A 22,526-nucleotide genomic window follows, 5' to 3' on the forward strand; every position below is an offset into this window, starting at 1 on the left:
AAAGAAGCTTCAAAGGGCTCTATGTGATACCAACCAAGGAATAAGTGTCTTATCTAGTAAAACGGTCTGTCATTTTCGAATAAAAATAAAAATGTTTATACTTCTTAACCACAAATGCTCATCTAGCACTAGCTCTGAGATGCACATGTACGACTTCACATATTATGTGATCTCATTGGATAGGTCATGCAAGATTACTACTTAGTCTGTGTACTCTAGTTCATAAAGGTATGGGTAGGGCGAAAAACTCCTTCAACTTCAAAATAATCAGACATTCGTTGTTTTACCTTTTTTTTGTAAAGGGTGTTTGACTTTCTTTGCACATTCTCTTTGTAAACACTGGGTCGGTACTTCTGCCTACATCACGCGTAACCTTTCCAACGTGGTTACATAATGAGTGAAGTCAAGGTAGTGCAAGATGAGCATTTGTGGTTAAAAAGTAAATGTTTTTTCATAAAATTACCAATTTGGACTTTCATCCCTTTAATCCCCATTGAAGTCCACTATATGGAGAAAATCTCAAACACCTGAATTTCCTTTTTGACTGAAGATAAAACGACATGAACATTCTGGATGACATGGGGGTGAGTAAATTATCAGAAGATTTAAATTCTGGAAGGGAACTAATCCTTTAAATAAACAATTGCAGAATTACACAAGTGTATTTGACATTGCATAAATTCAATAACAAAAGCATCAGTTATTTTCATGATTCATCATAGTTTTGGATCATTTTTGATGCATAATAGTTGGCTATGTATTTTTAAAAATTAGTTCACTTCCAGAATAAATATTTCCTGTTAATTTACTCACCCACATGTCATCCAAGATGTTCATGTCCTGTTAATTTACTCACCCACATGTCATCCAAGATGTTCATGTCTTTCTGATTCAAGAAGAAATTACGTTTTTTGAGGAAAACATTGCAGGATTTTTCTCCATAAAGTGGACTTCAGTGGGGATCAGCAGGTCGAAGGTCCAAATTATAGTTTTAAAGGGCTCTATGCGATCTCAGCCGAGGAATAAGGGTCTTATCTAGTAAAACAATCAGTTATTTTTGAAGAAAAATAAAAATGTATATACTTTTAAACCACAAATGGTAGTCTAGCACTAGCTCTGAGATGCATGTCAAATACGTAAACACGTTGGAAAGGTCACGTGTGATTACTTCTTCGTCTGTATACTCTGGTTCAAAAAGGTAGGGTGGGGCAAAAAACTCCAACTCATTTTCTCCTCCAACTTCAAAATCTTCTGAAATTGTTGTTTTCTCTCTTTTTTGTAACACACGTTGACTTTGTAAACATTGCGATGTACTTCCATCTATGTCACGCAAGATGTGGTAACATTTTTTTATTTTATTTTTTATTTTGCTAGACAAGACCCATTTCTCGGCTGGGATCGTGTAGAGCCCGTTGAAGCTGCACTGAAACTGCAATTTGGACCTTTGCCACCACTATATGAAGAAAAGTCCTGGAATGTTTTCCTCAAAAACCTTAATTTCTTTTCGACTGAAAGAAAGACATGAACATCTTGGATGACATGGAGGTGAGTAATTATCAGGAAATGTTCATTTTCATAATTCATCGTAGTTTTGAATAAAAGGTAATAAGTAAAAGTACATTTTTATCTGGCGCTAAAGCTGAAATTGTTTACAAAATCTTTAATAAAAATGTAATCTCAAAACATGGAAACATGGCAACCGTTCACTTTAGTGGGGAAATTTAGTGTTGAAACTGCCTGTGTACTTGAGTTCTCATAAATAGAGTTTCTGGCCTCCAAGGAGTAACTGTAATAACATGGATAGGGGCCAGTGGGCAGGGGAAGGGAATCTCAGGGTCAGGGGTGTTTTGGTTTGTGGGAATGTTGGCTTGGAGCTTCTCAATATCTTCATTTGACACTGATTTGATTCAAATTACTTCTTAGACGTTTCCTTATGGGTTTCTCATTAACCATCAGCACTGACAGAATTGGGCGTGGGCCGTCATTACAGATCAGTAGAGGCAGGAAAGCCTAGTAATAAAAAAGCAATCTGCCTTTGCTAAAGCAGGTCATAGAAAGTGAAAAAGAAAGAAATGATTAGTTTAGAGATACCATAGCATTTGTTTGGACCTGGTGATGTAGAAACGATAATGTGACATTATTAGGATCATTTTGCGCAGCTTTTAGTTTGCCAACATATTTTATTTTTATGAAAACTACATATACATAATTAATATGACTAATATTTTAACTAAAATTATACACTTGGTTCTTAATACTATGTTGTTACCTGAATGATCCACAGCTGTTTTTTTTTTTTTAATTCAGTAATAGTTGTTTTGTTCTTCAGAAAAATCCTTCAGGTCCCACAATTCTTTGGTTTTTCAGCATTTATGTCTATTTTGAACCCTTTCAAACAATGACTGTATGAATTTGAGATCCATCTTTTCAGGACAACTGAAGGACTCATATGCAACTATTACAGAAGGTTCAAATGCGCACTGATGCTCCAGAAGGAAAAATTATGCATTTAAAGCCAGGGGTGTAAACTTTTGACCAGACTGAAGATGTGTAAATTTTTCTTATTTTGCCTAAATATCATATTTTTTTTCATTTAGTACTGCCCTTCAGATATGTTTCCTAGAAGACAAAATAAGTTAAATTTACCCTGATCTTCAAATTCAAAACGTTTTCAGTTTGTGTTTTCTTCTAAAGCATCAGTGAGCATTTGAATCGAGTGTATGTAAACTTTTGAACAGGGTCATTTCTATAAATTAAATATTTTCTTCTGTGGACTATATGTAAACGTATTTTATGTGAATTATCTTATTCAGGATTCAGATCAGTACTAAATAAAAATTAAGTATTTTATTTTGGTAAAATAACAGTTTGCATTGAAATATGCATATTTCAACTGTATAAATAGTTGAAATATGCACACAAATTGTTTTCTCCTTACTTCCTGTATGCTTCTGCTTTCGATGTTGCATTTGCATTAAAATTTCACGAAGTTTTGGCATTGCAGACTCCAGATTGCACACTTCTAAACTATATCCAAAACTATAAGGCAGAAGTTTATGCAGAGAAGACACCATAGTTACATTTTTCTACTACAGGAAGCATAATCGAACATCTTTCAATAGATTTTGTGCTACTGCCCTGGAGAAGATGAATAAGATAATTATATGTGAGCTCTGGGCAAATGGATGAACACATCCTACTGCTGCTAGACTGCCTGCAGTTCTATCGTAGACACAATGCACCACATCAGCTTTCATTGCTTGATTATTGTGTTCAGGCAAGAATTTGTAACATAAATTGTTGGAAAGATTTTTGTGTCTAATATTTGCCTCGCAAGCCAGTTAGAGGGAAATGTAATTATTGATAATTGCACAAGGACATAGTGTCTTTCTTCTCCACTGCGGCCCATAAAAAGTGAAATACGAGAATGTTAGTGCACACGTGTCCACGCATGAACCATGTTCGAGTTCATACAGCAGGTCATACAGGCAAAAGAGAACAAATGTAAGAGACCCATCATCAATATCCCCAGCAATAACATGGCAGATAAGCATCAGATCAATCAAAAATATCTAATTTTCTTGCCGATCTATCAAAGAGGGTTGTCTAATGAAGAGAGCAAGTGCTGTGCGGTGCACATTAGGAGAAAATCAGTCCAGCTATTCATCCAGGTGATGCTCTGCCTGCAGGCAAGTACGCACCTCTGTTGCATAATTTAGTTGCCGCTCGTAGACATCATTATTTGTAACTCCGATTCTGAAAGATCGTGAACGTCCAACAAATTCTCCTTTGATTTGGTCATTATGTCACACATGGCGTTTCATTCCCATAGCAAACCTAAAAGTTGTAAAACAGCAGCATTTTATGATACGTTAACATTTTAATTTGTTACCACGTTTCAAATGAGACTATGCAGCTCACAGTTGACTTGTTATTAGTTGGGATTATCCAGCAAATATGAGTTCATTCTATTTATTTGGCTCTTAAACAAAAGCTTAATCCGTTGAGTAATTGGAAATGCAATTTTACACAACCAAATCATGGTGTTATTTGAAACGCCCACATTGCTAAACAGTAAATTGTTTTATTTGGGCTCAAGACGACAAAGGAAGGAAAAACTGTATTGAAATCATCTCACTGTTGCTAATTTGTTCTTTTGCATCATAATCGGCTTCCATTCAGCACTACCATATGGAAAAAGATGTTCTGTTGGAAAGAGCTCCCCTCTGTTCTGTTTTTCAGCTTATATTTTACAATAAGGTTAAAGGTATAGTTCACCCAAAAATGAAAATTCTCAATATTACTCACTCCATATGTTATACCAAGCATGTAAGACCTTGGTTTATCTTCAGAACACAAATTAAGATATTTTTGATGAAATTCGAGAGCTTCCCAAACCTGCATAGACAGAGACAGGGTCTCGTGAATACACATCAAAGACTGACACAGAAGAGAAGAAATTGTTGAATAAAGTTGTTTTCTTTGAGCATAAAAAGCATTCTCATAGCTTCATAAAATTTCAGATGAACAACTCGTATCACGTGGACTATTTTCTACCTGATCTCATGACGAAAACATACCTGTGGGAACTTTTACGCAAGATGCAAAATACAAACCAATCAGTACAAATCACAGCAGTTTCCAATAGAATTGAACACTAGAGGCAGTAGAACAGCGAGCACTTGTAATCGTTTTCGTACACAGTTATGATTGTAGCTTTCAAGTCAGAACTGCAGTGACATATTACGCTTTCCAGACATAACAAATTGGACAAATTGGACTTAAGATGTGGAATCCTTGGGTACAAATCCTGTGAAAAACACGACTCACGATGAAAGAGCTGAAAGATGCGAGATCGAAAAACAAGCTAAAACGGCATGCTTGCAATTACGATTTTACATCACATTCGCTTTTGTTTATACTAGGTTTAGGTGTAGGTGTAGTACATTATTTTAAAACGTCACAAAGTATTATGGTGCGTTCACACCGGACGCGACTTGCGCGGAAAAAACGCTTGAACATTTGAGTTTACTCGCGCCATTCGCGCGGTAAAATTCACGTCATTCGCGCGTGACATTTTCTTCACAACAGACGCGAATTCGCGTCAAGGGAGGGGCTTCTGCCACTCGTCAGCGGGGAAGTAGTTGTAAAATAGGTGAATGAGCTCAATTTGCCAGCTTTAGCTTGCTTGTAGTCTCAATATGTATGTATATGTAGGTTAAATTGAGTAAAGAGCGTTTTTTAAAACTAACCAGATTGTCCGACCTCTTCACTCACTTTATTCTTAGCAAGATCCTTTTTATTCCTGTTTCTACAAAAGTCCAAAGATGTATCGTACAGCTCCGAGGAACCACAGACAGCAACGGTGATTTTGTCCGCCATTGTTGTTTCGGATTACTGCCTCCGTCACTACTAGAGCAAGCTCCTGATTGGTTACCGCGACGCGGAATTCCGCCGAAGTTCAGATTTTTGAACTCGCGCGATTCGCGCGAATGGCGCGGCAATCGCTTGTACGCTCAATGCGCGCCGCGCCATTCGCGCTATTCGCGCGTTTCGCGCCGCCTCATTCGCGCGTTTCGCGCCGCAGGATGGCTATTCGCGTCTTTGCATTGACTTAACATGTAAATCACTCGCGCTTGCCGCTTCATTCGCGTCCGGTGTGAACGCACCTTTAGAGTTATAGCACCAATCAATGGACATTCCACATCGAATATGTCGCAAAAAAAGTTCCCACAGGTACATTTTCGTCATGAGATCAGGTTGACTATTTTAACGTTGTCCTTACTACCTTTCTGGGCCTTGGATATGGTAGTTGTGTTGCTGTCTATACAGGGTCAGAAAGCTCTTGGATTTCATTAAAAATACTTGAATTTGTTTTCTGAAGATGAACGAAGGTCTTACGAGTGTAGAACGACATGAGGATGAGTAATAGTCCATTGCTTGTTCATGACACTTAATGATTTCAATGGTAAACTCAACTTCTTGTGAATATTGCTTCCTCCATTATTAGAGGCAAACAATGGTTTTTATGACCCACTGTGAATCAAATGTAAGGTCTAACTCAGGAAACCAGCAATAATGGCAATAAGTGTGAAATCTGAGAGCTTCCCCACCCTGTATAGACGTAACAAATTGCACAAATTGGACCTAGGATGCAGAATCCTTGGGTACAAATCCTGTGACTCATGATGAAAGAGCTGAAAAGATGCAAGATCGAAAAACAAGCTAAATCGTCATGCTGGCAGTTGCGATTTTACATCATATTCGCTTTTGTTCATACAAGGTTTAGGTGTAGTACAGATGGTATGCTATTTTAAAACATTACAAAGCATTAGAGTTATAGCACCATTCAACAGACATTTCAAGTCAGAATTGAGGTAAAAAAATAAAAAAAAAAAACACAGTAGACATTCCACATTGAATATGTCACAAAATGTACATGTCGGTATGTATTTTGCGTCTTGCGAAAAAGTTCCCACAGGTGCGTTTTCATCATGAGATCAGGTTAACTATTTGTATTTTAACGATGTTCCTACTACCTTTCTGGGCCTTGAATGTGGTGTTGCTGTCTATACAGGGTCAGAAAGCTCTCGGATTTCATCAAAAATATATTACTTTGTTTTCCGAAGATGAACAAAGGTCTTACGGGTGTAGAACGACATAAGCTTGACTAATAGTCCATTGCTTGTTCATGACACCTAATAGTATCAATGGTAAACTCAACTTCTTCTTTTTTCCGAGAATACACTTGATTTTTTTAATGATTTATCGGAATGTTCCATATCTGTGTAGAATATGCGTGTGAATATTGCTTCCTCCTTTAGAGGCAAACAATGGATTTCATGACCCCCTGTGGATCAAATGTAATGTAATGGTCTAACTCAGGAAACCAGCAATCCTGGCAATAAGTGTGAAATCCCAAAGCTTCCCGACCCTGCGTAGACAAAGACAGGGTCTCGTGAATACACATCGAAGACTGACACAGAAGAGAAGAAATTGTTGAATGAAGTTGTTTTCTTTGAGCACAAAAAGTATTCTCATAGCTTCATCAAATTTCAGTTGAACCACTCATGTCACATGGACTATTTTCTACCTGATCTCATAACGAAAACATACCTGTGGGAACTTTTTCGCAAGATGCAAAATACATACCAATAAATACAAAACACTGCCGTTTCCAACAGAAATGAACACTAGAGGCAGTTGAACAGGGAGCACTTGTAATCATTTTCTTACACAGTTATGATTACTGCTCCATATGTTTTGCTTTTCCGACGTAACAAAATGGACAAATTGGACTTAGGATGCAGAATCCTTGGGTACGAATCCTGTGAAAAACATGACTCTCGATGAAAGAGCTGAAAGATGTGAAATCAAAAAACAAGTATGTTATTTTAAAACATCATGGAGCATTAGAGTTACAGCGCAACTCAACGGACATTTCAAGTTAGAATTGAGGTGAAAAAAAAACACTCTTGTAGCACCACTCAGTGGACATTCCGCATCGAATAATCACAAAATGTCCATGTTGGTACATATTTTGTGTCTTGTGGAAAAGATCCCACAAGTATGTTTTCATCTTGAGATCAGGTTAACTATTTTAACAATGTTCTTACTAACTTTCAGGGCCTTGAATGTGGTAGTTGTGTTGCTGTCTATACAGGGTCAGAATGCTCACAGATTTCATAAGAAATACTTACGAGTCTAGAACGACATGAGGATGAGTAAAAGTCCATTGCTTGTTCATGACACCTAATGATATCGATGGTAAACTCAACTTCTTCATTTTTTCTTAGAATCCACTTAGTTTTTTAATGATTTATGTTCCATATGTGTGTAGAATATGTGTGTGAATATTGCTTCCTTCCTTATTAGAGGCAAACAATGGATTTCATGACCCCCTGTGAATCAAATGTAATGAACAGAGGTCTAACTCAGGAAACCAGCAATCATGGTAATAAGTGTGAAACCTGTCAATATTAGCACATCCTGCTGTCGAATACTGGCCTGTATGATGACTTATTTTTAACCTTGCTATACTGCAGACACACAAACCCTTACTGCAAAAATATAACACTGTTGTGTGAAGAAGATAGGAAGCATTTATGAACTACATTTTGGTTCCTCAAGCTCTTTTGATGCTGCACAGCTTTGCACAATAGGGTAGGTGGATAATTTGTTCAGCTGACTTGGTTTCCACTATCGGCTCATGTTACGCTGTGTTTATTCAATTCATTCCTACACACCCAACTGTTTCTTTCACCTTAGGGTGCAACTCAGGCCCATTGTGACAGATCATGTCCGCTAGAACCCTCCGGCATGCTGAAATTAATATCCCAGGCAGCTACCCACCTCCGTCTGCCATCACAGCATCTCTCAATCCATGTTCATGCTCATCTCGGAGAGATCATGTTTGTAAATGACCTCCGATAACACCATGACGAAAAGGAACCTGTGGGAACTTTTCCGCAAGATGCGAAATACGTGCCAACAAGTACATATCACTGCAGTTTCCAACAGAAATGAACACTAGAGGCGATAAAACAGTGAGCACTTGTAATTGTTTTTGTACACAGTTATGATTACAGCTCCATATGTTTCACTTTCTGGACATTGCAAGCCTATTTGGTAGCTCAGCAGGCATTGAATTGGGCTTGGATGTTGAATCCATGGATTTGAACATGACTCACGACGAATGAGCTTAAAAATGAGAGTTTGATAAGCAAGCTCAAACGGCATGCTTGCAATTGTGTTTTTATGTCACATTCACTTTTGTTCACACTGTAGGTTAGGTTTAGGTGTAGTGCAGATGGTACGTTATTTTAAATAGAGTTATACAGTCACTCATTCATCTGTTTGCGGAAAAAAACACTCTTTTAGCGCCACTCAGTGAACATTTCACATTGAGTACATATTTTGCGTCTAGCAAAAAGTTTCCCACAGGTACGTTTTAGTCATGAGATATTCCAGGTTCAATACAAGTTAAGTTCAGTTGGCAGCATTTGTGGCATAACGTTGATTACCATTTGCAAAACAACAAAAAACATCTAGGCCAATTTTAGAAAGGATTTAAAGGAACACTCCACTTTTTTTGGAAATAGGCTCATTCTCCAACTCCCCCCGAGTTAATAAGTTGATTTTTACTGTTTTGAAATTCATTCAGCTGTTCTCCTGTTCTGGCGATATCACTTTTAGCATAGCTTAGCATAAATCATTGAATCCTATTAGACCAGTAGCATCACGTTCAAAAATGACCAACGAGTTTCCATATTTGTCCTATTTAAAACTTGACTCTTCTGTAGTTATATCGCGTACTAAGACCAGCGGAAATGTAAAGATGCGGTTTTCTAGGCCGATAAGATTAGGAACTACACTCCCATTCTGGCGTAATAGTCAAGGAAGTTTGCTGCCGTAACATGGCCGAAGCAGGCGCAGTAATACCACACAACACATGTGCAAATGTTTACTTCCGTCAACATATCCAACGTGCATGCACAGCACAGACACCGTTACTCGCCATGGAGACATTTGTGAGAGACGATTTAGAAGATATTTACTTTGGTGCAGATCCTGAACCGTATCAATTTGAACCAGAATTCACTGAAGCTAAGGTTTTGGTACGCGAAAGACAAAGTGTGTCTGAACTGCCTGGGACAGAAGGGATGAGGAGAGCAGATTCGCGCTGGTGGGGCTTGCCAACCCGTGCCAACTGAAAGTGAGTGCCTGTGTTGTCGCGAGTGGGACCAGGTATTGCCATCGATGGCAAGGGTCGATCTACCTGATGAGGAAGTGGCATGTCGCAACATCCGAGGACTTGGATGCAATGCTGCATCCTGCAGTAGTAGATTTTTTTTTTCCGGTTTGACAAAATAAACTAGAAAAAACGTCACACGCCGAGTGGACCTAATGGCCAGCTATCGCAAGAGTAAGTTATTCCTGCAAACACTACATTATATAATATAAAGATTTTAAATGCATACTGTCAGTTTGCATTTTCAGGCTTACATTCATGATGTACACTTTTACTCAAAACTGACTTTAAAACACAACCGACTGTTCGCAATAACTTTCTTTTGCAATCACACATGGAATTTGGTCATAACAAATACTAAGCCAACTGTTCGCCCAAACCTAGTCGTCAGGGGTTGCATTTCACAGGTAACGTTAGCAATTAATCATGTTTCACTTACAGCCGTGGGCGATGCTCCTTGTTGTCCTGTCTGTAACGTTAGTTTGAAGATTGTTGGGATCGCAGTGTCCTTTAGACGCAGTGCTGTAGTACCGGTAAAACTATCCAAATAGTCATCTGGTTCAAAATCCTCGGAGCAAACACGCCATTTCTTGATCGTTTCTAACGGTGTTTTGAGATCCATGTTCAGAGCAGCCAGCCATTGATTCATTAGTCGGAATTGCTTTTTTTTTTCGTGGGAATTCTATGAAAGATGGTAGTAGATTACGTCTTCGACTTACTATCACAGCCCCTTACAATGCACATAACCATAGCTAATCACACACAGGTAAATCCAGCCACTGACAATTTACCAGCTGCAACTCTGACAGCTGCAACAACCGGAATTACACAAACTTAGCACCGGTCACATTGGAAGTTACCTAGCTGGGATCTAATTTCAGGCGCTGTGTGATATTAATGCGCCTGCTTCGGCCATGTTACGGCAGCAAACTTCCTTGACTATTACGCCGGAATGGGAGTGTAGTTCCTAATCTTAACAGCCTAGAAAACCGCAGCTTTACATTTCCGCTGGTCTTAGTACACGATATAACTACAGAAGAGTCAAGTTTTAAATAGGACAAATATCGAAACTCGTTGGTCATTTTTGAACGCGATGCTACTGGTCTAATAGGATTCAATGATTTATGCTAAGCTATGCTAAAAGTGATATCGCCAGAACAAGAGAACGGCTGAATGGATTTCAAAACGGTAAAAATCAACTTATTAACTCGGGGGGAGTTGGAGAATGAGCCTATTTCCAAAAAAAGTGGAGTGTTCCTTTAAAAGCAGAAATGTAAGGCACTTACAAGTAGAAAGTGAGGCACTTACATAAATTATACACAAGTTTTAATAATTTAAAAATGAAAGTTTTTACAGACATTTTAGGGTTCTAGCCATTACGTTGTTTACATCTTATGGGTATACTTTGGAAACGATGAGAATTTAAGTGGAGACACTGCAGGCAAAAACACTGTTTTTTTATGCACCTATATCAAGTTTGAGATTTTGGGCTTTTTGGTTTTTCATAAGGTGTTTTTTTCAGACTAGTGGAAAGCAAACATCCAAAAAAGGTGTTAAGTGTTTCTTTTATAGCACTTTATCTATTTGTGTCAAAAGATTTCAATCACAATGCGTATTTTTAAAGGTCGTTTTCTCAAAATTCATTTTTTCTTCTACACTGAGCCATAAATCTCCACTTCAGTAACACTTACACCACAAAACTTTTTATTTTTATTGCTGTCTATATCCTGAAGGTTTTTACAGAGGGATTTGTTTATATATGATTTGCTTGATTCCCAAAAAATGGTAAAAAAATATAGTGTTTCCTGTTTTTTTTCTGAATTATGGCGCGATGAAATGACATACCCAAAATTCCCTCTGTAAAAACGGTTGTTGATTCTAATATGTTAAAAACATTAAACACGAATTTTGAAACTGACTTCATTCAGTGTTTTTGTACTAGAAATGTATGCAAATTAGCGCATATTTCATTAAATAACGCCTCATTTGCATATTTAAACCTAACATTTTAGAAAAATGTTTGCAATTATCAATGTAATCAATCAACTAGGTGAGTAAGGGTATTGTAATTTGGTAAAATGGTCATTTTTGTTGTAATCCACATTATGCCACAAGCGTTGTCAAATTATAATAAAATCCAGGCCAATTTTCGGAGGAATTTAAAAGGAAAAATGTGAAGCCCCTTTTTTAAAATAACAGCACTTGCATAAATAATACACAGAAAAATTTAAGTTGATCAAGTGTTCTCATCATTTTTACATTCATTTTAGGGTTTCAGCCATTACTTTGTTCTTTAGAGATTAATACAGTGTTCATGTTTTTCTTTTTCTTTTTAAGAAAAAATGATTTCTGTTATAATCCACATTATGCCACAAGTGCTGTCAAATCATCTTAACCAGGAATGACTATGGAAGGTATGAGTTCTTCCATTATAGAAAAACTACCAAACAAAATCCACCAGCCTGCAGTGAAGAGAATAGCTTTCTGAGATGGGTGTATGGACACTAGCAATAATAATGAAATTGCTGTATGAATTGATTGTAATGAAGCGTGCAGTCAGATGGTTCTCTCCAATATTTGTTTATGATTACAAATGGGTGCTGCTCTGAACCCAGCGCCTGAACTCATAAAGCAGTGCGGCGCTCCTGGCCTTTCTGTGGGTCTCTGCAGTGGGACAGCGAGAGGTAAAGAATGATGGTTTATTCTCTAGCTCATTTAGAGTTGACCACACAGCTGGAGGGCCCAGATGTACCGATTTAATGGCTAATTACTGTCTCACACACACACACTGCCTGATGGGAGTGAAAGGTCATGCTGAGGAGCTCCGGGTGTGAGTTTATTGTGTTATTTATGCATGTAAATTATTAGCCACAAAATTGCACTACTCAGATACTGTGAAGCCAAACTAATGATGCAATCCATCAAAAAATAACCTAGTTCTATCCATATATGATGTAATTGTAGACCCTTTTAGAAAGAAAGAAAGAGAGAAAGAAAGAGAATTTTGGGGGAAAATAGTTTCAATATGCATGCTTGATATTGTTTTTATGTAACACTGTATGATGAGCTTCATTTTGTGAACATTGGTAATTGCACAGCTCTCAATACTTAAACTTGATTGGTCAATTGCAGTATTCAGGGATTTTTTCCCAAATATTTACTGTTGTCCATGGCAACTCTGTAACTAAAACTGTAAAAGTACCAGCTTCTAGTGTCTCAATTATCTCAGAGGACTTCAGTATTAATATTACTGTAATATTGTTGAAGTGTTGGTCTTTTTTGATTTTTTTTTTTTTGATAATTTCACAGTTCAATTTTTAAAATATATAACTCTAGGTACAATACAATACTCACAATCACATCACCCTTTGAGTTATGGTTACTTGTAAAGCGCTTCACGCGTACATGTCAAAAATGTTATAAGCACTTAAGCCATGATATAAAGAGATTGAACTGCATGTATAGCATGATACGTTCATGGAGAATGGTTCGGATGTGAAAAATGGGGCAGATCAGGCGAAGAATTGTCGTAAAACTGGTCAGTGGTGGTATTAACTCTAGAGCCTTGTTTATTGCTGTGTTATGGCTCATTGACACCTGCTCAGAGCTCTGAGAAGATCTCATTTCAAAGCCATAATAATGCTGCAGTCTTCGCTTGCTGCTAGGGAGTGTACTGGCACACGGAAACAAATAACAAAGTTAACTGCATTATGTTAATTTGAGCAAAATGTCAAAATAGTTATAGGGCACATGTGGGTTTCAAAGGGCGCATTTAAAAGTTGTTTTAGTTCTGATTAGTAAAACCATAATTCCAGCTTTTTTCAAGCTGAATAGTGTTTAGTTTTTAGCATGCAGGCACATGTATTTCCTAGCAAGCACAGAATGTTCCCATAAGGTTAGTGCATGGTTCTCATTTGTTTTAAGAACATTCTTTTTTGGTGTTTAACTGTAAACTAACAAAGAAACCAGCTCTTTAAAAACCTTTTAAGCTGGGTTTCGTTATTCTCCCTATGATTTAAATGTGTAAAACAAAGCACAGACCTTCTTTGGAAAGTTAAAGCCAGAAATGTAGCCTCTAGATCTTCTTTAACTTGAATGCAATTCTTATGCAAGTGTTGAATAACATGAAGATATTTTGCTCATTGTAGCAGATGTGCTGCGGTGTGAAAAAGCAGGACATTTTATGTCTCTGTACAGGAGGACAGCTAAGAAAATCAGCCCTGATGCTGAATTTTCTAATATAATTCTAGTCCTGCATCAAGCAAGGTTTGTTTTCAGCTGGCAGGAACTGTCTGCGTTCAGTCCTTGTGAACTGAGCGGTTAAGTAAAGATGTGAGATACTGGATCAAAGAGTGTAGCTTGAGGTCTCAAATTAATAGTGGAGATGAGAACAGACACCACCTTGTGGTGCTAGTGAGAACTGGTTGCTTTTCCTTACTCCTTTTCTTTAAACAGAACACACACACTCCATCCATTTCTCACTTCATTTCCTACTTTTAACTTACAAATATATATTGTAAAAAATGGGGCACTTGACATTGATTTGTGCTTAGAGAGTGCTGATTGCTAAGATCCACTTACTATATCTTCATGAGCTTGGATTGTAGTAATACAACATAGAAACTAATTATTCATAAATCATTTTAGTTTTACTAAGCGATAAAAAAGGAAGGCGATATTGTTCAGAATATAAATTACATATTATACAGTCTGTCTTTTGAAATACAGTGTGTTTAAGAGTCAGATCTAAATACAAAGGACATTATCTGTTTAAAATCATCATTTATGGCATGTGTCAGATTCTGGAACGCTGTTTTTGCAGTATGCTGTGCTATTGTTTGTCCTTTGAGAGTCTCTGAATCCAACACCCCCGTTAGGGGTGTAAATCGGCTGAATGCGAAAGTCCCCCTTGAGCAGCTGTTCGTTATTCAAAGAAACTATCTGAAAGCTTGTTTCAGTCATTTCTAGAATAGAGTTATCCTTTTTAGTCCCTGCTTCGCAGTAGTCGTCTTTTCTTCTGCCCCGGCTGTATTTCCATTTTGATGACTCTGACCTTCCCTTCTTGTGCATGTGCCAGCAGAATATGCTCAACAGGACCACCAGGACCACAAGCACCGCCCCGCCAATCAGGCCAGCCAGTAGGAAAGGTGAGCTGGGGTCCTGCTGGGTCGCCTGCTCGGGCCCAGTGGCGTTATCACCAGAGTGAAAGGAAGCAGACTTTGTCGTCACCTCTGAGCAAATTGTATCGTCTCCCGGGTGGTAGTTATTGAACGCGTCCAGCGGATCCACGCAAATGCGATATGTGGACTTGGGCTCCAGGTTTGTCAGCGTGATTCCCTCACGTTCGCCCTGCACGAGTGACTCCTGCATGGGGCCGGTTATCAAACTGTGACCCAGCTTGACCCAGGTCACCTTGTAGGCTGTGACGGTGAACGTCGACACCCAGCTTACCTGAATGCATGAACCATTTAGCACCACGAAGGAAACTCGCAGTGATTCCTGCATTGGGTCGACCGGGGCATTTGTCCTCTGCTCACCGTCTTTGCTTATAGTTGGCGGTGGAAGCGTGAGACGTGAAGGGTTGGGTGTAGGCCGGGAGTGTGCGGGTGTGAAAGCCGTTTGAGTGGCTGACTCAGCGGTGGAGGAAGAGAGCAGTGTGGGCTGTGGGACTGTGGCGGTGCTGTTAGGACACTGGATGAGCTCCAGGGTTAGCTCTCTGATTACCATGCCACGTACCCTCTCTGGTTTCTGGCACATGAAGCCACGGACATTGAGGGTAGCTGGCAGGGACTTTAACCACAGTATGACCCATTTAATGTCGCAGTCACAGAGCCAAAGGTTGTTTCGAACAGTGAGCTGTCTCAGACCATGGAGGCCGTCAAAGACCCCCTGTGTGAGAGACTGCAGCTGGTTGTTTGAAATATCCAGTCTCTCCAAGCGGTGGAGGCCGTGAAAGGCTGCCAAAGGAATCTCATTCATCTGATTATCCTGCAAGTTGAGCTTGACTAGAAACTCGGCCGGCAGATTAGGAGGAGGAACCGTGAGGGAGTTACGTGCCAACGACAAGGTTTTGAGATTAACGAGGGTCTGGAGAGCCCCGGGGGCGATGCCTTCGTCCATGAGCAAGTTCCCATCCAGGAGGAGGAGTTCGAGGCCCGTCACATTCTCAAACGCATCCTCTGCTATAAATGCGATGCGGTTCTCATCCAGCCGCAGCTCTCTCAGCTCCTCGGGCAGTCCGATGGGGACGCTGCTCAGGTGGTTCTTGGTAAGGAAGAGGGTCTTGAGACTGATGGCCTCCCTGAAGGCCCCCTCCTCCACACCCACGGTGGAGATGGAGTTGTCATCCAGATAGAGCTCCTCCAGGCGTAGCAGCTGCGCGAGGGCGGCCCGGGACACCGTCTGAATGTTATTTTCCTGCAGGTGGAGCACCCGCACGTTTTTGGGAAGATTGACAGGGAACTCATCAAGCTGGTTGCCATAGAGATACACTGTCTCCACAGAGGCAACGTTGTGCATTTCCAGAGGAAATCCAGCATTGTTGATTTGATTGTTGTGGAGGTAGAGGGTCTTATAACCCTCTCCTAGCCCCAGAGGCACTGACGTTAGACTCCTCTCGTTGCAGTAAACAAAGGTCCTGTCACAGCGGCACTCCTCTGGACAGGTTGTGGCCCAGGAGAAATGCATGTGAAGACCCAGAAGTATCGGTATCCACGGGCTGATCAGAGTAGGCAGGTCTTTATTCCACATTCGGATCTGTACCTCCATTTTGCAAAACTTTAAAAACTTTCAGACGACAACAACAGTGCACGTAATTAAAAGGCTGAAAAATAAATCAAATAAAATCCACCACACTGGAGTTCTTAGCGGATCTCGAAGCTCGCCTCGGTGGAGAGTATGCGATGTTGAAGTCGCTGGGTAATCCTCCTGTAATTGCCTGTCCTAAGCTCCCCAACACAAGAGCAATAGTCTCATTAACTCGTGTGACTCCCTCTCATCCCTCCGTCCATGCTTGGGCTGGAAATGATAGCAGAGCTCATCACATTGTCACTCTGAGTTTAGGGAGGGACGATTTCAAAGTGTGAGGGCCAGAGCAGCAAGTGCGGAGGACTCATCGAAGACGACCTCCTCTCTCGTCACAGCTGGACGATTCTCGTAAGGCACGACCTTCCTCACAAGTAGCATTTTGAGCCACTTACCTAGTTTTACCAGAAAATAAAAATAGATGAGATGTTATGTCAATGTCGAAACTCTTAGTATCTGTATGTTTTCATTTCCAAAACATTTTTACAGGAATGTATGCATCTCTATATCACAACAATATCAACCAACTGAAATAATTTTACCACAGTAGGCCTTAGCATTAACTGAAACATAAGCAATAATAATCCACTTGAATTTGCACTGATTTTACCATGCCTAACTCCCCTACTTGTGGCAAAGTTACTAAGCATTATCTTCACTGTAGGCTGTTTATGGTTGCCAAGTAATATGGCAACTTACTGCATTAATAATAATACTGAGTGTGTAAACATTGCTAATTCAATCGGAACTGTCTGCTTTTAAAAATAGACTTTAATTTAATTTACATATTAAGAAAAAGAGACAGAAAAAAGAAAGGGCAGCAAGCAATAAAGCAGGACACTGCTCCACACTTGCTCTCCACGAGGAGAGAGTGGTGACTGACGACATCAGCATCTCTGCGCTCTCAGACTTGTAAAGGGCACTGAGGTGTTTAATCTGTCAAATGCCACGATGATGGACAGGTCTGTTCTCCAATGCTCTGGCACAGAGTTCTGCTCTCGGTAATAATGATTCTGAACCTGGGGACAGTGAGAACTGCACTATTAAATCAGTGAAGAGTGCATGAGATTGAACGGGAAAGAAACACAGCCCTGTCCATGATGCAGAAAATAAGATATAGTCAATAAGACACTGACATCTCTCTGAATCCTCTCATGAGATGCATCTGCCATTTTAGCAGCCGTCTCCTTCATGCACAGACAGATCAATTATGGGTTGGATCATTGGGCATTTTACATGGTAGAGATAAAGGTTACAGGTTATGTAATCATGTCAGGTTACAAGATGTAATAAATGTCAGCCTGATTGCCTGATATTGCTATTAAATGTGCAGATTTCACAAATTCATTTTGTTGTAGCCATTTTGAAAATCATCTTTGCATTTTAATATTAATAATAGTCTTCACTGAGGCCTCACATGTCGTCACTTATTCCTCACCATCTATTAACTGTCTGCAGATTATGTACTGTATTTTGTATTATTATTGTATTATCTTTAGCACTATTTTGTATTGTATTGTGTATTGTACAATCTGTACCTACTGTACAATTTGCACTGGCCTTGCTGTATGGATACAAAAATTCTATTCTGTTCTAAAAAGTGTACATTTTTTGTAAGAAAATGTTCTTTCTTCCATACTTCTTCCATACTTCTTCCATACTTCTTCCATACTTCCATATATCTTGCTGTATATTTTTCCAAACATGGAAAAATGTTTGTGCTGAATTTTTTTTCTTTTTCTTATATATTTGGATTGAACAAACCAAGGTCCAGTATAAAGTGAAGGCCATTTATTCTATCCAGCCTTTACTTACTAGTTAGCTACATTGATCCGGGAGTTCAACTATTATTATACAATGTTGTGCAGGTTTTGTTCATTGACTTACTATTCAGCATACAGCTGATTTAAGCGGTGGTGTGATTATGCACACATGGAAAATCACACATGGAAGTGCTTGATCTCACTGCTATAAACACGCTTTTGGAAATGCTTTGCTTTACCTCTTTCTCCTCCTATTTATCAGAGAATTTGTGTTTGATCACTCTATGAAAATATTGTAATATTTTTTAAAATCTGTAGTACACCAATAATCTGTAAACTGGTTAAATGTAAGGTACATTATACATTAACAAATATATTTGATTTGTATATAATTTTAATGTAAAATATGAATGTTTAATGTGTTTGTGTACTGTAGGTAACAGTGAGGCTGAGCCTTGTCTATGCATATTTATTATTCATGGTATATTTTGAGGGCAATTTTGGTTAACTTTAACTAAATGTGGCTTTCTATTTTTCCACCTTTTTTAGAATTGTGCTCAGTATATCATAAAGTACACGGCAGATTTTAGTAGTCAATGTACACTGATATATGAGTAAAGTACATACAATACAGTCGTGAACTGCAAAATATACAGGCACTAAATGTTATTCCTAAAATATTCAGTAAAGTTAGCCATTTTTTATCGTGTTGCTGATGGTTACCTATTATAAGGGAATTGTTTTAAAATTATATTACATTACCAGAGCGCGTAATGCCATTTAGGAATAGCAGATATAACGGCTGTTATAAGTTTCTCGCAAAAGCGAAATGAATTAAATCTTAAAATTAATTTATAAACACTAAGAGTTCCGAGTGTCTTTACTCTCTAAACGTGTTTTTTTCTTTCAGTCCTCACCTTTTCTGAAGAGGCTTCGACCCATCTAGGCAGCATTTTAAAGTCGTCTAGTCTCTTCTCCGGAACGAGTTCTCAGAATAAACATCCCTCAGATAAACTAAAAAATAATTCCAGACCCCTAACAGAGTCAGCCCGACGATCCTTTAGTCCGGATGGTTTAAAAAGCGTCATTTTGTCGAGCGGTTGATCCTGTGGAGGATTTCAAATGTCTGCGCAACATGATGCGCCCGAGAGCCGCTGCTTCAATCCCGCAGATGCGCTCCCGAGTTCCGCGCTTCCTTCCACAAATGCCCGGAGCGCGCTGGACTCCCCACTCTCTTTCACTCTCTCTCTCACACACACATACACATACACACACTCCTCTCACTGTCTCACAACCAAAGATGTTACACTTCTTGATTGGAGTCCGATTCCTCTACCATAATTGGTTTCATCTGATTGTTTATTCCAAATGCACTGAGCTCCGTTTCCCTTTGGAACCTATGGGAGGAATTGCAGTAATGAATTCATTTGATAGCGCTCTCTCTCTCTCTCTCTCTCTCTCTCTGTCTCGCTCTCTCTCTCTCTCTCTGTCTCTCTCTCTCTGCTCTATTATTTTCTGTTGTGCTTTCAATGCATTTAGTGTTTGCTCTGGACCGCAATTATGAATTTTAGTTTTTGGAGTGAATTTATTATGATTAATTAATCATGTAGTTCAAAGGGGCTGCATTATTAATCGACCAATAACCAGTATGGCTATGAAAAGTTACAATTATATAATTCTGTTTAAATCTAGTCGCATAGTTTTCTATCCACACAGTGTTTTTGCAGCGTTGAGCATTGTAACCAATCACAGACGTGTCCGTTGAGCAATGTAATTGCAATAGCCAATCGGAGGCGTGTTGCAAAGACACTGGTGTAAGCCTAATTAGTATAGCGTGATCAGTAACGGCCACTCTGGAGTGTTTTCACGATGCGTCATCGTTTGGCCATTTTGGCGGCACTAAAGGTAAACAATGCCACTAAACTGAAACTTACATATTTAGCTGATTATCACTGCTGAAAATAATCCGTTATTGTCATGTTTCGGGTTGTACTAATCGGTCAGACCGGGAAAAACATTTGGAGTACTATAGACTTTTAAAAGCTATAACAAATCAAGGAGAAGAGTGTAAAAACCGTCTGAGGAACAAAAGGCGTTTGTGGTTGGCCAAACTGAACTAGGACAAGGGCAAGAATCTTGACAATAGTTGTGTGTGTTCTTATCATTTCCGGTTAGGTAGGTGAAATAGGCTACTGCTCCTATGTATCTTTACCACCTATTTACTTTAGTTTGTCAAAATATTGCGCCCTTTCCTGCTTACTATAGTCCTTCTCTATATAATTTCACAGCTTCCATGTGTTTTTTTTTTTTTTTTTTTTCATTTAGACAGCATGAATTGGCAGAACAATGTCCAGTAGTGCATTAACCATGCAATCCATGCTGATGTTTACATCCAGGTAACTAACCCCCTATAGTCTCTTTGCAATGTGTAACTATTTTATTTTGCCGAATTGGTTTCTCATATGAATTTGTACAATCCTATTCGTATGTTTTTGTACAAATCCCATTGTAAGAATTTATACGAAATCGCTACCTCATAAAATATGTTTTCTCATGCAGTCTGGTTGGTTTCTCTCACCAGTGAGCAGAGAGTGGGAAGTGGAAAAGCTGGAGTGGAGCCGAGGGAATATAGAATGCTTTGAGCTGGAAGCGGAAGGGTGCTTTTTAATAGGAAAGCTTCAGGCTGCATATGTCGACTGCCATATCAAGAGCTGTTGAAGACCATCTCAATTTAAAGCATCCTTGGAAGGCAGCCTTCGTTTCACATCCTTCATCCTTCGGCCTATTTTGAAGGATGCATCAAGTGTATCCTTTGTGTCCTCCAATCAACCACAATTCCAATTCATGCAAAAGAATTAGCCAAAAATGAATCAGCATAGAGCTCATCAAATTTCGTATGCTTTGTTGTAAACAAATCACATAAAGCCCATTATGTTAACCACTGGGAGACCACAGATTCTTATTTCAGTGTTCATACAAGGTGCTTGAAGTGGCTGAAGTACTTGAATTTGACTTTTTAAAATTCCTAAAAAGGTACTTGAAAAGTGTGTGAGTTATTGAAAGACATTGTATCTATGAAGTTTGATTCAGATAGGGACTTCAAATCGTATATTGCGAATCAGGCTTTGAAGCGTGTTCGCAAATCATTTGCAAAATGATTTGCAATTTGCAATTCGTGCTCCGAGTCCTGATCTGAAATGATGGTTTGCAAATCATTATTCAGATCAGAACTTTGTGGATTGTGAATCATTTGACTTAGATCAGAACTTTGGAGCAGGTTCACAAATCTTTTGATTCAGATCAGAACTTCAGAGCATGGATTACAAATCATTTGATTCAGATCGGAACTTCAGCTTGGGTCCTGATGAATCTGGATGTTGCATTGCTTTATTCTTTCCGATTTGTTATATTAGTGTATTTTTATTTGTCTATTTATCATCAAATTTCATTATAAAATGCAGGACAAAAAATATTTTCGGAGATGAATTTGCATGTTTTCTTATGTTTTGTTGTAAACTAATCACATAAAGCTAAACTGCCTGTGATGTTAACCACTGGGAGACTAGATTGTTCTTATTTCAGGGTTCGTATAAAGGTGCTTAAAGTGCTTGAATTTGACATTTTGAAATTTAAGACCCTTGAAATATTCCTTAAGAGGTCATTTAAAAGTGCTTGAGTTATTGAAAGACGGAATTCGTCTTCAGATCTGTGTTCCAAGTCGTGATCTGAAATGATGGTTCGCAAATCATTATTCAGATCAAAACTTCATAGATTACGAATCATTTGAACGTCCCAGTGGGTTCGCAAATCATTTTGTTTCATTCGGGACTTCGTAACGCAAATTGCAAATCTTTTAATTTAGATCGGAACTTCAACACAGGTCCAGATGAACCCGAATGTTACATCGTTTTATTTTTTCCAATTTGTTAAATTGGTATTTTTTTATTTGTGTATTCATATTTTTAGAATTTAGAAAGATTGATTGATAAGTGAGATGTCAGTTTGAAATCCTTAAAAATCTAAAAGTATTGCTTGTGAAGTCCTTGAAAGTCCTGGAATTTCATCTTAAAGTATCTGTATTGCATTAATGGAGAGTCAGATTTAAAAGTATTTTTCCAAAATTATTTTTTTTAAATATTATTATTATGCCGTAACCACAGGGATAGAAACACTAATGATGTTGCCATGAGTTCTTCCTAGTCCATCTC

At 38.8% G+C, this 22,526-nt stretch overlaps 1 protein-coding gene across 1 annotated transcript; it reads right to left on the bottom strand.

The window, feature by feature from the left end:
* Positions 1-14,378: 14,378 nt before the first annotated feature.
* Positions 14,379-19,705, bottom strand: LOC141295934 (leucine-rich repeat transmembrane protein FLRT2). Its single transcript, XM_073827218.1, has 2 exons — positions 19,236-19,705; positions 14,379-16,950 (listed from the first exon to the last, which is right to left on the bottom strand). The coding sequence occupies exon 2, from the start codon at positions 16,517-16,519 to the stop codon at positions 14,531-14,533; it is 1,989 nt and encodes a 662-aa protein (XP_073683319.1). The 5' UTR covers positions 16,520-16,950; positions 19,236-19,705; the 3' UTR covers positions 14,379-14,530.
* Between the last annotated feature and the right edge of the window lie 2,821 nt (positions 19,706-22,526).

Source organism: Garra rufa, chromosome 21 (assembly GCF_049309525.1).
Source record: "Garra rufa chromosome 21, GarRuf1.0, whole genome shotgun sequence".
NCBI lineage: Eukaryota > Metazoa > Chordata > Actinopteri > Cypriniformes > Cyprinidae > Garra > Garra rufa.

Excerpts from the sequence above, each read along its gene's own strand:
- LOC141295934 (XM_073827218.1), bottom strand. The coding sequence starts at position 16,519 with ATGGAGGTACAGATCCGAATGTGGAATAAAGACCTGCCTACTCTGATC.